The sequence below is a fragment of the Simochromis diagramma genome, unplaced genomic scaffold (assembly GCF_900408965.1).
Source record: "Simochromis diagramma unplaced genomic scaffold, fSimDia1.1 OVJJ01000216.1, whole genome shotgun sequence".
Classification (NCBI taxonomy): domain Eukaryota; kingdom Metazoa; phylum Chordata; class Actinopteri; order Cichliformes; family Cichlidae; genus Simochromis; species Simochromis diagramma.
In genome coordinates, this window is record NW_024386883.1 from 12675468 (window position 1) to 12686153 (window position 10686).

At 43.1% G+C, this 10686-nt stretch overlaps 1 protein-coding gene and 1 non-coding gene across 2 annotated transcripts; one reads left to right on the forward strand and one right to left on the reverse strand.

Annotated features, from left to right (window-relative positions):
• Positions 1–626: 626 nt before the first annotated feature.
• trnav-aac lies at positions 627–699 on the reverse strand. The gene has a single exon. It is a non-coding gene; the product is annotated as a tRNA-Val (tRNA).
• A 2451-nt stretch (positions 700–3150) lies between these two features.
• Positions 3151–10428, forward strand: znf346 (zinc finger protein 346). The gene is made up of 7 exons (XM_040032344.1): positions 3151–3280; positions 4843–4946; positions 5689–5784; positions 6517–6664; positions 6754–6981; positions 7109–7208; positions 8764–10428. Exons 1-7 carry the CDS (start codon positions 3223–3225, stop codon positions 8963–8965), a joined length of 936 nt encoding a protein of 311 aa, XP_039888278.1. The 5' UTR covers positions 3151–3222; the 3' UTR covers positions 8966–10428.
• Positions 10429–10686: the final 258 nt, after the last annotated feature.

Consider the following 10686-nt stretch of genomic DNA (forward strand, 5'->3'; position numbering starts at 1 on the left):
CGATCTAATATTGTCACACATGATTTGGCGACAAGCAAAAATACTCACTTTTATAAAGTTACAGGCCTGCTGTTGCGAAAATACAGTCCAAAAGACATGTTATATAGACATTTTCGAACCGGAAAGTCATTCAAGTCATACAAGTCGTTACAGAAGAGGATTAGGTCCACTGGAAAAAAAGGTGGGCACCTCTTTTTTCTTTTCCAGAATTCTGAGAAAAAAGTCAGAATCCTGAAGTTAGAACTTTAACTTTAATCTCAGAATTCTGACTTTTTTTTTTCGCAGAATTCTGAGGAAAAAAAGTCAGAATTCTCAGATTAAAGTCAGAATTCTGACTTTTTTCTGAGAAAAAGTCAGAATTCTGAAAAAAGTCAGAATTCAGAATTCTCAAATTAAAGTCAGAACTGTCGGTTCACAGTCAAAATTCTGACTTTTGGTATTCTGAGAAGAATACTGAGAGAAATTCTGAGAAGAATACTGAGAGAAAAAGTCGGAATTCTGACTTTAATCTCAGAATTCTGGTAAGAAAAAAAAAGACATTCCCACTCCTTCTTTTCCCTGGGGCCCTAATCCTCTTGCGTAGAAACGATACAACACACACACACAAAAAAAAAATAGATCTGACATGTTTCCGCCCGGTTTCGAACCGGGGACCTTTCGCGTGTTAGGCGAACGTGATAACCACTACACTACGGAAACCTCCACTACGTAGCCATTGAACAAACACACAAAAACGAACACTACATACGGAAAATTTGTTTTTTAATGGCCCGAAAAAGCATCGAATGGCTTGTCAGTTGTAACAAATCATTCTCCATTGTGGAGACCACTGCCTGGTCTGTATGCTACCGGGGAAATATTCCCACATGAGATGTGAATAAAAGGTATTTCTACAAGTGGTACTCCAGTACGGATATACGCAAGTCTAAACTGAGTGTGACAGCTAAGAAACAGGCTCAAATGCACTGAAAACTGTCTGTGCTGGCTGCCTGTTAGAGAACAGACCACTTATGTCTCTTATGTAGTCTGGAAGATGAGTGGATGATGGGGTGGGTGCAGTTTTCTCTGTGGTGGGGTTGGGTGGACTGTCCCGGGCTCTGTGGGGCCGGGTGGCGCTGCTGCACTGGGCCCCGGTCCGGATGGGCCTGGGCCCCCTTTCCCTGGCGGGTCGCGGAGTATGGGGATGCCTACTGGGGTCAGCGGGGGAGCTGGCCCCAGGGAGGGGTCACTTGCCCCTCCCTTCCTTCCCTCCCCATCCCCAGCTGCCTCCCTCTTCCTGCTCCACCACAACCACCCACACATGCAGGGCCTTGGAGGGGTGTGTCACCAGGGTGCAGAGGAGGCAACCCCCCCTCTGTCCCCTTCTGGCTGCCTCTGCCTCAATTTTATCCCACAACTTAGACATTCACATTACTCACACTCTCATTAAACACATACATATAGGATCTTGGGGGGTGGGCACGCTACACGGAATCCAAATTACCATCAGGGTGTACACCTCACCCCTGGCATCGTTGCCCACCTCTCAATTTTAAATACACGTAGACATTGAGGGCTAGCAGGAGGGGCTATGCGCTTACCTGCTGCTCTCTGGCAGGTAGCTCCATGCCCTCCTGGGTTTTAAATGCACCTTAGAACACACATGCATCAACACTACAATGAGCGGGTGGAGGGAGGTTTGGAGTCTACTCTCACCCCCGTTCTCTGCGGCCTGCTGGAGCGGGGGGCTAGGAGGAGGAGTTGGCCGTCCGACTGGGGTCTGGAATGTGGGGCCTCCCTGCTGCTGCGGAGTCGGGTCGCTCTGCTTCTCCCCACCACAGGGAAAAGAGTAACACCACCTGGGTCTGGGTGCAGTTCCCCCCTCCAGGGGCAAGGGTACCTAGACCCAGTTCGTAGAGTACGCTTGGGGAGTGTGATCGTGTGTACAGCGTCTCTTTATGTCTGTCTCCACGTTGGTTGAGTGTGGAGTGAGTGCATATGAGAGCATGAGGGTGGGAATGGATGTTTGTATCTGTGTGTGCCTGTATGTCTGTGTCTATATGTCAGGTTGGGTATCAGACGTCACCTCTCTGGGGACATCTCAGGCCCTCCAAGGTTTGGAGGCCTATCTCCCCCCACCACTTCCCCTGCCGGTGGCGGACTCCCTCAGACATCGGTGCGTTGGTGGTTCTTTCTGTCCGGGGATGGGCGTCCAGGTACACACCGGCTCACTCCTTGGCGGCTGCTTATCGGGGCCTGGAGCCTGGGGCCTGGGGCTCGCTCGGGCCACTTCGGAGGTGGGGTGTCCCCGGCCTCTCGGCCTGGGGCTCGGTCACTCAGGCACAGCTGGCTGCCGGCGGAGCTCACGGGCGCATCACTGCAACTCCCCCTGGCTTCTGCTCCGCGGCTGCTGAGTGACCCCTCATCTGGGACTCTCCTCAGCTCTTTCTGGGACAGTGGCGCGGCTGCCCCTCTGTTGTTCTTCCTTGGTCTCTTGTGTTCTGGGGGCATCTGGATGTCTGGAGTTTTGATCTCCTCCATACCTGCTTCATGCCCTGGAGGACGGGGCAGTGGCTCCCCACACCCTCTAGCAGATCATTACATGAAGGAACCTTTTTAAAAAAACAAGCGCGTCCATGCTCACAGGTGTACACACGGGTGATCACACACACAAACTACACCCTTTTTGGCTCCTACCTCAAAGCACACTGTGTGCTGTCGATCTTACATGCTGCACAATAATGTTTAATATTTAGTATTTACTGTCATATTCCCATATATCATTGTGATGTTGTTTATTCTATTACTCTCGTTTTCTTCTGCTTGTTTTCTTTTTTCTTTCTCAACAGGTGATCCAGGTGATCGATATATGCATTTTTTTTCTCTGCTTATTCTGTTGGTTTTTGTTTTTTGCCCTCTTTTGCTGTTTTTCTTTCCCTCTTTCTTTCTCCCCTTCTTTCCCTCAGTCAAGTCTGTCCCGTATTCAGCAAGTGAAAATAAAATAAACAATAAAAGGTGACTCAAATGGACCATTACGGCAAGGCTGGGATGGTCAATTTGGTAAAGTAAATCCGTTGGGCATCTTTCTTCGCCTTTAGACAATAATTCTGATGGCAAAAGAGCCAAACGGGACAGGCAAAAAAAGAAAAAAAAAATAGAGAGCAGACCACAGTGGGAAGTCCTTTTCCTCTGCCTGTGAGTTGCGCATGCGTAGTAGGACGCCGCTGGCTGTGAGTAGAATCTATGGCCGTCGCGATGCAGACCGACGATTTTCCTTACTTACCTTCGGGACCAGCAGAGAGTATGTGCTGTTTATTTAACAGTTTAACGTGTGTTTTAGAAGAAAAGGGCGCAGTTGCACTGTGTAAAAGCCCTCCCTGTTATAGCTTAAAATACCGGCGCTGTTGTTACCTTCGCAAAGCTAACGTTAGCCGGTACTTAAGCAATAAGCGCATCGAGTTGCTAAAATGTGCTATGCTAGCTGTAGCCGTTTCGGCTCCAAGGTCGACAAGAGCACGTCTGCATCCGATGTTGCTTTTCAGTGACTGTGAAACATTTCGCCTGAATGGTTACTAATATGGACAGAGGGCGGCATCTTTGGCTTGGCATCAGCTGAAATGCGTCTTTCACGCCATGCGGATTGCACTTCTGCTGGTCTTGCTTGTGTGTTTAGTAATGCAAGCAAGATACATGTGAGATTTCAGCTCGGGACAGTGTCATAACCGCAAGTGTATGAATTATCTAAAAGTATTTGTTTTAAATTTATGCGTGTCAATATCCGATTCGATGTATTTCCAGATAGTTATCCAGGGTGTAGACCTTAGTGTACATACTCTTTATGTTAGTCTTGGAGAGTCTGTTTTGTTTGTTTCCCCCCCCCCCTCTACTTTGGAAAGGATGCCACGACCATCCAGTGTGTTTTCTTTGGTGGACATACAGATTTTTTTCTCCAGTATGTTCTTTCAGTCTCGGAATACATCAAATCGTTGATTGGGCGACTTATATTCCCACTATACACTCTTTGCAGCCTAAATGGAAATTGTGACTGCGATCCAACCACAGATTCAATTGTCCATTTACTTTTGGTGCCTCGAAAAAGACTGGCTTTGTAATTCCTAAAACCTTTCCACAGTTTGGCTATGAAATGATAATAAAAAAAAACTGCAGTTTTTTTCCCTTCTGATCCTTTTTCCATTTTGGTTCCAAATTCCACATGAGCATTGCAGCGTCTTCTGTTGAGGTCCTGTCATGTTCAAAGCTGTGAGGAGTGTTTGCATAACAAGACGCCCAAGTCTGAATAACAAAAAGCTGTGACTTAAACAGGATTCCGAATCCTCTAATGTGACACATTCAGATTGTAAATGCTTAAAAATACACTGTGCTCCTACATGTGTAAAGACAACGTGACATGTCATGCCATCCTCCTACAGAGCTGTAACCAACCAATTCGGCTGCCTGTCACGATAATACACCACCTGTTTAAAAAAAATTATTTATACATATATATTTTACTTTTGAGATATCAATGTGAATTAGTAATCTGCTTGGTATGAGCCAAGAATGACTAAGACTAAAAATGTTGTTCACAGATGTTTGCACAGGCATTGCCGTAAACCCATAGGCAAGATAATGGTTAATCCAGAAAATTGTTTGTATTTTCCATAACACTATTAAAAAAACCCAACACAAAATAGTGCATTTAAGCTCTTACATCCTTGGTAAGTAAAAGGAGTAGCTCGAGCAGATATGTTGTTTGAACTGCTGCCACAAATAGTCTCTTCACGTTGTGTTATAATTGCATTTTCCCAGATGATGTAACCTGATTTGAAGTTTCTCTCTCTCTCCCTTTCCCCTCCTTTGCAGTAAATAAGATGATAAAGGAGCATGGCGACCTGTTTTCTGACTCCCAGTGTAAAGTCTGCAGTGCTGTCCTAATTTCTGAATCTCAGAAGTTGACTCATTATCAGGTCAGTGAGCCCACGGTCTGCTGCGTGCTGCTGTGTTGGTGTCAGGGGACTTAGCTTTCATTAGATGGTGCTACAGTTTTCAGGAACGAGAGAAAAAGTGCACACTTATCACTTTTTAAGGTGTTATTATTGAATAGACTTGGCACTACATTAAAAGTTTATTTAAGCTGTAATAGCACATCATCATAAGGCTGTCCAGTAAATCACAAATATAGCAAAAGAGGGCAGAAGGGCTGTCCAACCAGCTGAGAGTAAGTGGACCTTTGGCCACACTGTTGACCAGATGTTTACTGTGATGCACTTCTCTTTTTTTCCCTGCTGTAAAGTGGATGATGAAGAGGAGACAATTCTAAGTTATTCTAAATTTTGACAAACCTGCAGATGTAAACAGCTTTTCAAATACTAATATTTAGTTTAAGTAAAATGGTTGGACATTGTTTGATTTATACGTTCATTTGTGATTGCTGGCTCTCATTGCAAAGAACCAAACTGAAGAAAAGAAGGAAATACTTACATCTAAAACCGTGTAGTTGCAGTGTTTGGCATTTATTGTGTAGTAAATTAGCAGTAGTAGATTGATGTCGATCCATAAATGCAACACTGAAATGGTTATATTAAATACAGTTATAATATAATTTAGGTGAAATATTGATATGTTAAAGTTTGGAGACATAAATGTGTTAGAAATGTGCAGTGAATGTTTGTGTCCACTGTGGAATAAACATTGTTCTTGTCCTTTCAGAGCAAGAAGCATGCCAATAAAGTGCGGCGCTATCTTTCCATCCAAAATGAAAAAGAGCCAGCACTCAAAAAGCTGAAGCCCTTAACGTCTGACAGCGTGAGTAAAAAGTAGAGAACTCAAACCAGCACGAAGAAAACTTTTTATGAGTCACTATTACCTCGCCAACGATAAATCTGAAACAAAGTACTTTTAGAGATATCTTTGATCTTGAGCAGTTGGCTCTCCCAGTGTGTCTTGCACTTTTTCAGCGGGAGGTTTGTGTATTTTAAGACCATCAGTGAATGTTCCAGTCATATCTGCCTGCTCTTCAGTTTATATAAAACCTGCTCACATCAGCTAGCTGGGGCTGTCAGGTTTTCAAAAATTGTGATGAAATTATTCAGATGAATTTAACACAGTCTAAATAGTTTATCCTGAAATGCTCCCCAGCAGTCGTGGAACACACTGAGAATTATTTCATGATTGCTTCATTCATCATCAGGATGCCTAAACTAGGACTAGACTAGGATGTCCTCATGAACTGGGGGAATAGTTACAGCCATGTCCCACCGGTAGGAGGCCCAGGACAGGACACTCTATAGAGATTATGTCTCTCGGCTGGTTTGGGAATGCTCAGGTTGCTGGGGTACAGAATCTGAGTATCTCTGCCTAAATTGCTGCCTCTACAACCTGAATCTGTATAAGGGTTGATGGGTAGATAGGTGGATCTTTTATTCAGAGATCAATTATTAAGTCATACAAGTTGTGGAAATTAAACTTGCTGACAATCTACTGAAGGTTGAGGCTTTTTTTTGCAGTAAAATTTGATTGATTTATGTTCCTGTGCAGGACTGTAACAATGGAGACACAGACCGGTTTAAGGTGTGTCATGTATGTAACATGACCTTCTCTGCTCCAGTAGTGGCTGAGTCTCACTATCAGGGCAAAGTTCACGCCAAGAACCTGAGGTTGAAAGCAGTTGGACCTCAAGCTCTAGGTATTTAGCTTTTGGTTTTATTTCCTGTGTGTATCCTTTATGTTACCCTTTTATGAAGTCTTTTTTAAATTCTATGTCTTCTTCTGCAGTAAACTCCCAAATAGCGCCAACTCCTCAACTAAAGAAGAAACCTGCAGATGATTCAAGCGGCACTCTAGTGACAGGAAACAACAACAATCCAGACCGTTTCTGCTCCATATGTCAGGCCTCATTCAACAACCCGCTCATGGCCCAGCAGCACTATGTAGGCAAGAAGCATAGAAAACAGATGACAAAGCTTAAACTGATGGAGACGTACGGGCCATCCACAGCACCAGGTCCGATTGCAGAAGCATGAGTTTGTGCAGTTCTGTTTTGTTTTTTTTAAAAAACAACAACTAAACTTTCAATATGCAATAAGAGCACATTGTTTGAAATTATTCCCTACTTTTCATTGATCTACAGCTTCCACAATAAATGGCTATCCATGCACCATCTGCAACATTGAACTGAACTCTGTGGAGCAGTATCAGTCACATATCAGCGGAGCCAAGCATAAGAATCAGTAAGTACAACATTGGGGTTAGTTTTGTTTTGAAAACAGAACTTTTTGGCACCATGTGGTTACCACAAGGAGTCCACAGAGTCCTCAAATGAGCAAACAGAACATAACATAGCTACTTTTCTGTTGGCTGTGTACATGTTTGCTTCCCTCCTACTCTCTACTCTCACTCATTCTGCATTTTGATATAGCCGAATTCACAATAAATCTTTTATCACATACACATTTTCTGTTCCTGTTGTCAGAAAACAAGATGACAATGAAATGCTGATTGATTGATTTCTTTTATTTATTTATATTTTAGCACAGCCCAGAAACTACAGGGAGCCATAACACTAACTAGTCCACTTTGTTCTGCTGTGACATCAGACAAACCCTACACTCACATGTGTTAAAAACAAAGACTGCTGAGAACTGGGCTGTATGTAAAATTAAAGTTATTGCTCAAAGAGAAAGTTAACACACCATGGAGCTGGGGCCATAGCAGTTAAGTGTGGCAGTATATACTAAAAGAGCTGAGTAGCTCCCGTTGGCTGCATCTCAGGGTTACACACAGACCTGAAGGCAAGCAGCTGTTCCAGTTTGAGTTAAAGTTACAGACACTGAAACTGAGCCCGAAACCAGGCGTATAGAAACATATTATACAAAATGATATATATCGTTGTATTTTGCGTTGGAATTTCAGATATAGAATCAGGGCACCGGTGAGACTAATATTAATATAGGAAACTAACTTGGCGCTGCAGCCTCACAGCAAGAATGTTTCTGGTTCGAACTTACCAGATCTGATATGTCTCTGTGTTAACCCTGAAATAGACTGACACCCTTTCAGGGTGTACCCTGCCTCTTGCCTAATAATAGCATCCATTCATTTTCTTCTTCTTATCTGGTTTGTGGGGTCCTCTCCCCAGCCACCTCCTCCAGCTCTCGGCTGGCCTTGGTCTACCCCAGAGCCCTCCCCAGGAGGCATCCTTGTTAGATGCCCAATCCATCTCAGCTGGCTCCTTTCAAATTTACCAGTGTAACCCTCCCTGGGATAGGGTTACCAGCCCCCCACCCCACCCTTCAGCCAGGGGAGGGAGCAGCATCTGGTGGCCTGGCCCGTCCTTTTGAAGCCCCACCACCCACAGGGGGCGCTGTAGGGGTAGGGTGCAGTGTGTGTCAGGTGGCAGTCGAGGGTGGATGCCATAGCGGCCTGATCCAGCTGTTGAGGCTGGCCATCTGACCCTTTGAAACAATAGTAACAAAACTGAAAAGAGTAAAGCCGGCATAGAAATTAAAAGTAAACTGAAAAATAAAAATAAAAATAAATACAAAACCATCAAACCACAGATGGAAGACAGTGGACAGTCTCCATTCTTTACTTGACCACAAAGAAGTTCTTTACATATTGTGGACCCTGTCTTCTCTGTGGCAGGGACTAAGCTAAAGCACCAACACCCACATGAAGAAGTGCATTTTTGAGACCCAAGTTGATGGTGCACAGCTAAAACATGTAGACAACACATCCTCTGGAAAAAGAGAAATGTCCTAAAAATAATTTTCTTTTATTTCAAAGAGTGAAGAAATCGAGCCTGAAGATCACAGAGAACAAACACCCGGCAGATCAATCGTACAGCAGCGATAACCAGTATGCTGCCCCCGATGGCCAGTACCCGCCCGAGGAGGAGCAGTTTGGCAGAGACGACAACTACGTAGGCGGAAATAACCAGTATGCTCCAGAGGACACGGCGTACACAGAGGAGTACCAGTACACTTGAGGCTGGACTGGGATGGACTAAAGAGGTTTCAGTCAGGACTTGGAATGACACACAACAACCAGCCCCTTTAACGTATTAACAAAAAATCAACCTCTATGAACCTTCAGCTCCTGTCAGTCTCTTCTGAGTAGGTGTTTCCCTGGAACAGAGTAATGTAGCTTTGGATACTGGAACAACATTTTTGAGTTTCTCACCGAAAAGATTTTTTTTCTCTTTTTGTTTGTTTGTTTTTATTTATTTCTCTTTAAATGGAAAAAAAAAGAAGCTTTTCACTCATGGAAAGTTATTTAACCCTTCAGTGCGTGATAAAGGAAGTGTAGTCCAACATCCGGGCTTAGTGTACAAACACCAAACACTAACAGGGGAAAGTCTGCTTTGAAATTTTTGTCTTAAGGGTTGGCAGCAGTCATCCCATGTTTATCCCTAAACTAACCAGTATTAACACCTCATACCTGAGCCACATGCAAGCAGTGAACTCTACAAAGCAAAGCAGCTTCATACTTCTCATGTCACCTCTTCGGTTTGGTTTGTAGGTCCTGTAAATGCATTTATTGAGACACGCGCCTTTTTCATGTCTCAAGACACAGTAACTTAGTCAAACTGAGGCTTTATGTGTGGATTTAACAGACTAAAGCTGATGTTTTAATGTCCTGGACAAAGCTGATATTATTGTTCAAATGACCCACAGTTTTTCTTTTTTATTCCCCTTGTCTTGGTAGCTGCAGTTTTTACTGTAAAAACACAAGAGTAGGTGAGCCTCAATTAGATAATTTTAGTACTTCAAATGGTATCCAAATGTGTCAACAACCATTGTATTCAAAGTATTTGATTATTATTATTGTTTTATAAAACATTATCTTTCTAGACTTTAAGCATACAAATGTTATCATGCAAAGTTTGAACATCATCACTGACTTTTGAAACAAAGTATAATTTTCTTTTTTTGTACTGTTTAGTTAAAGTCTCATTTTCTTTAAGAGTGTGAGGTTATTAATTATCCCAAGTGTCCAAACTCTGTAGAGACTGATAGATGCTTTCTGAGCTCTGTAACTACTGTCAGTAGCAGAGATCACAGTATTTACCACGGAGAAGAAAAGAGTGATGTCAAATTAGGAAGTGATGTCAACATAAGAATGACAATAACGTTTTATTAGTCTGCTTTTCCTCATAAAGAATTGGTTCAATATTTTAATAATGAATGTCTTCAACTTTTTGGCTAAAGGGAAAAAAAGATTTTGTTTGGATGTAATTTATACCAAGAGGGCTTGTGCATACTGTACAGTACATCCTGTATTTAAAAAGCAAAAAAGAAAACAACAAAAGTGGGCTTTTTGTTTTTACCCTCATCGTTTGAGTGTTCTGTGTTTTTGTGATCAAGATTTGCTTTCGATAAGTTATGTATCGCTGAGGGTACAAAAAAATGCTGCAAAGGTGTGTATAAAGTAGAGACATGTTTTAAAAGAGCTCACAGTTTCATGAGTCTTTTCAAGAAGGAGGAACACAAAGGAGATTAATGTCGAGAAATAAAATGATTAAATGCATCTGCTTCTAAAAAGCAAAATCAGTGATGTGTGAGGGCACGGCTCAGTGGAGAAATGTGCATGTAGGTGTGAGGTGAGGTAGGGGAAAAACAAAATCACAAGGGAGGCGAGTGTCTGGAGACTTCACAGACCGGCAGCATCAGTGTGGCTCGCACCCTGTTATCCACTCTAAAAGAAGGA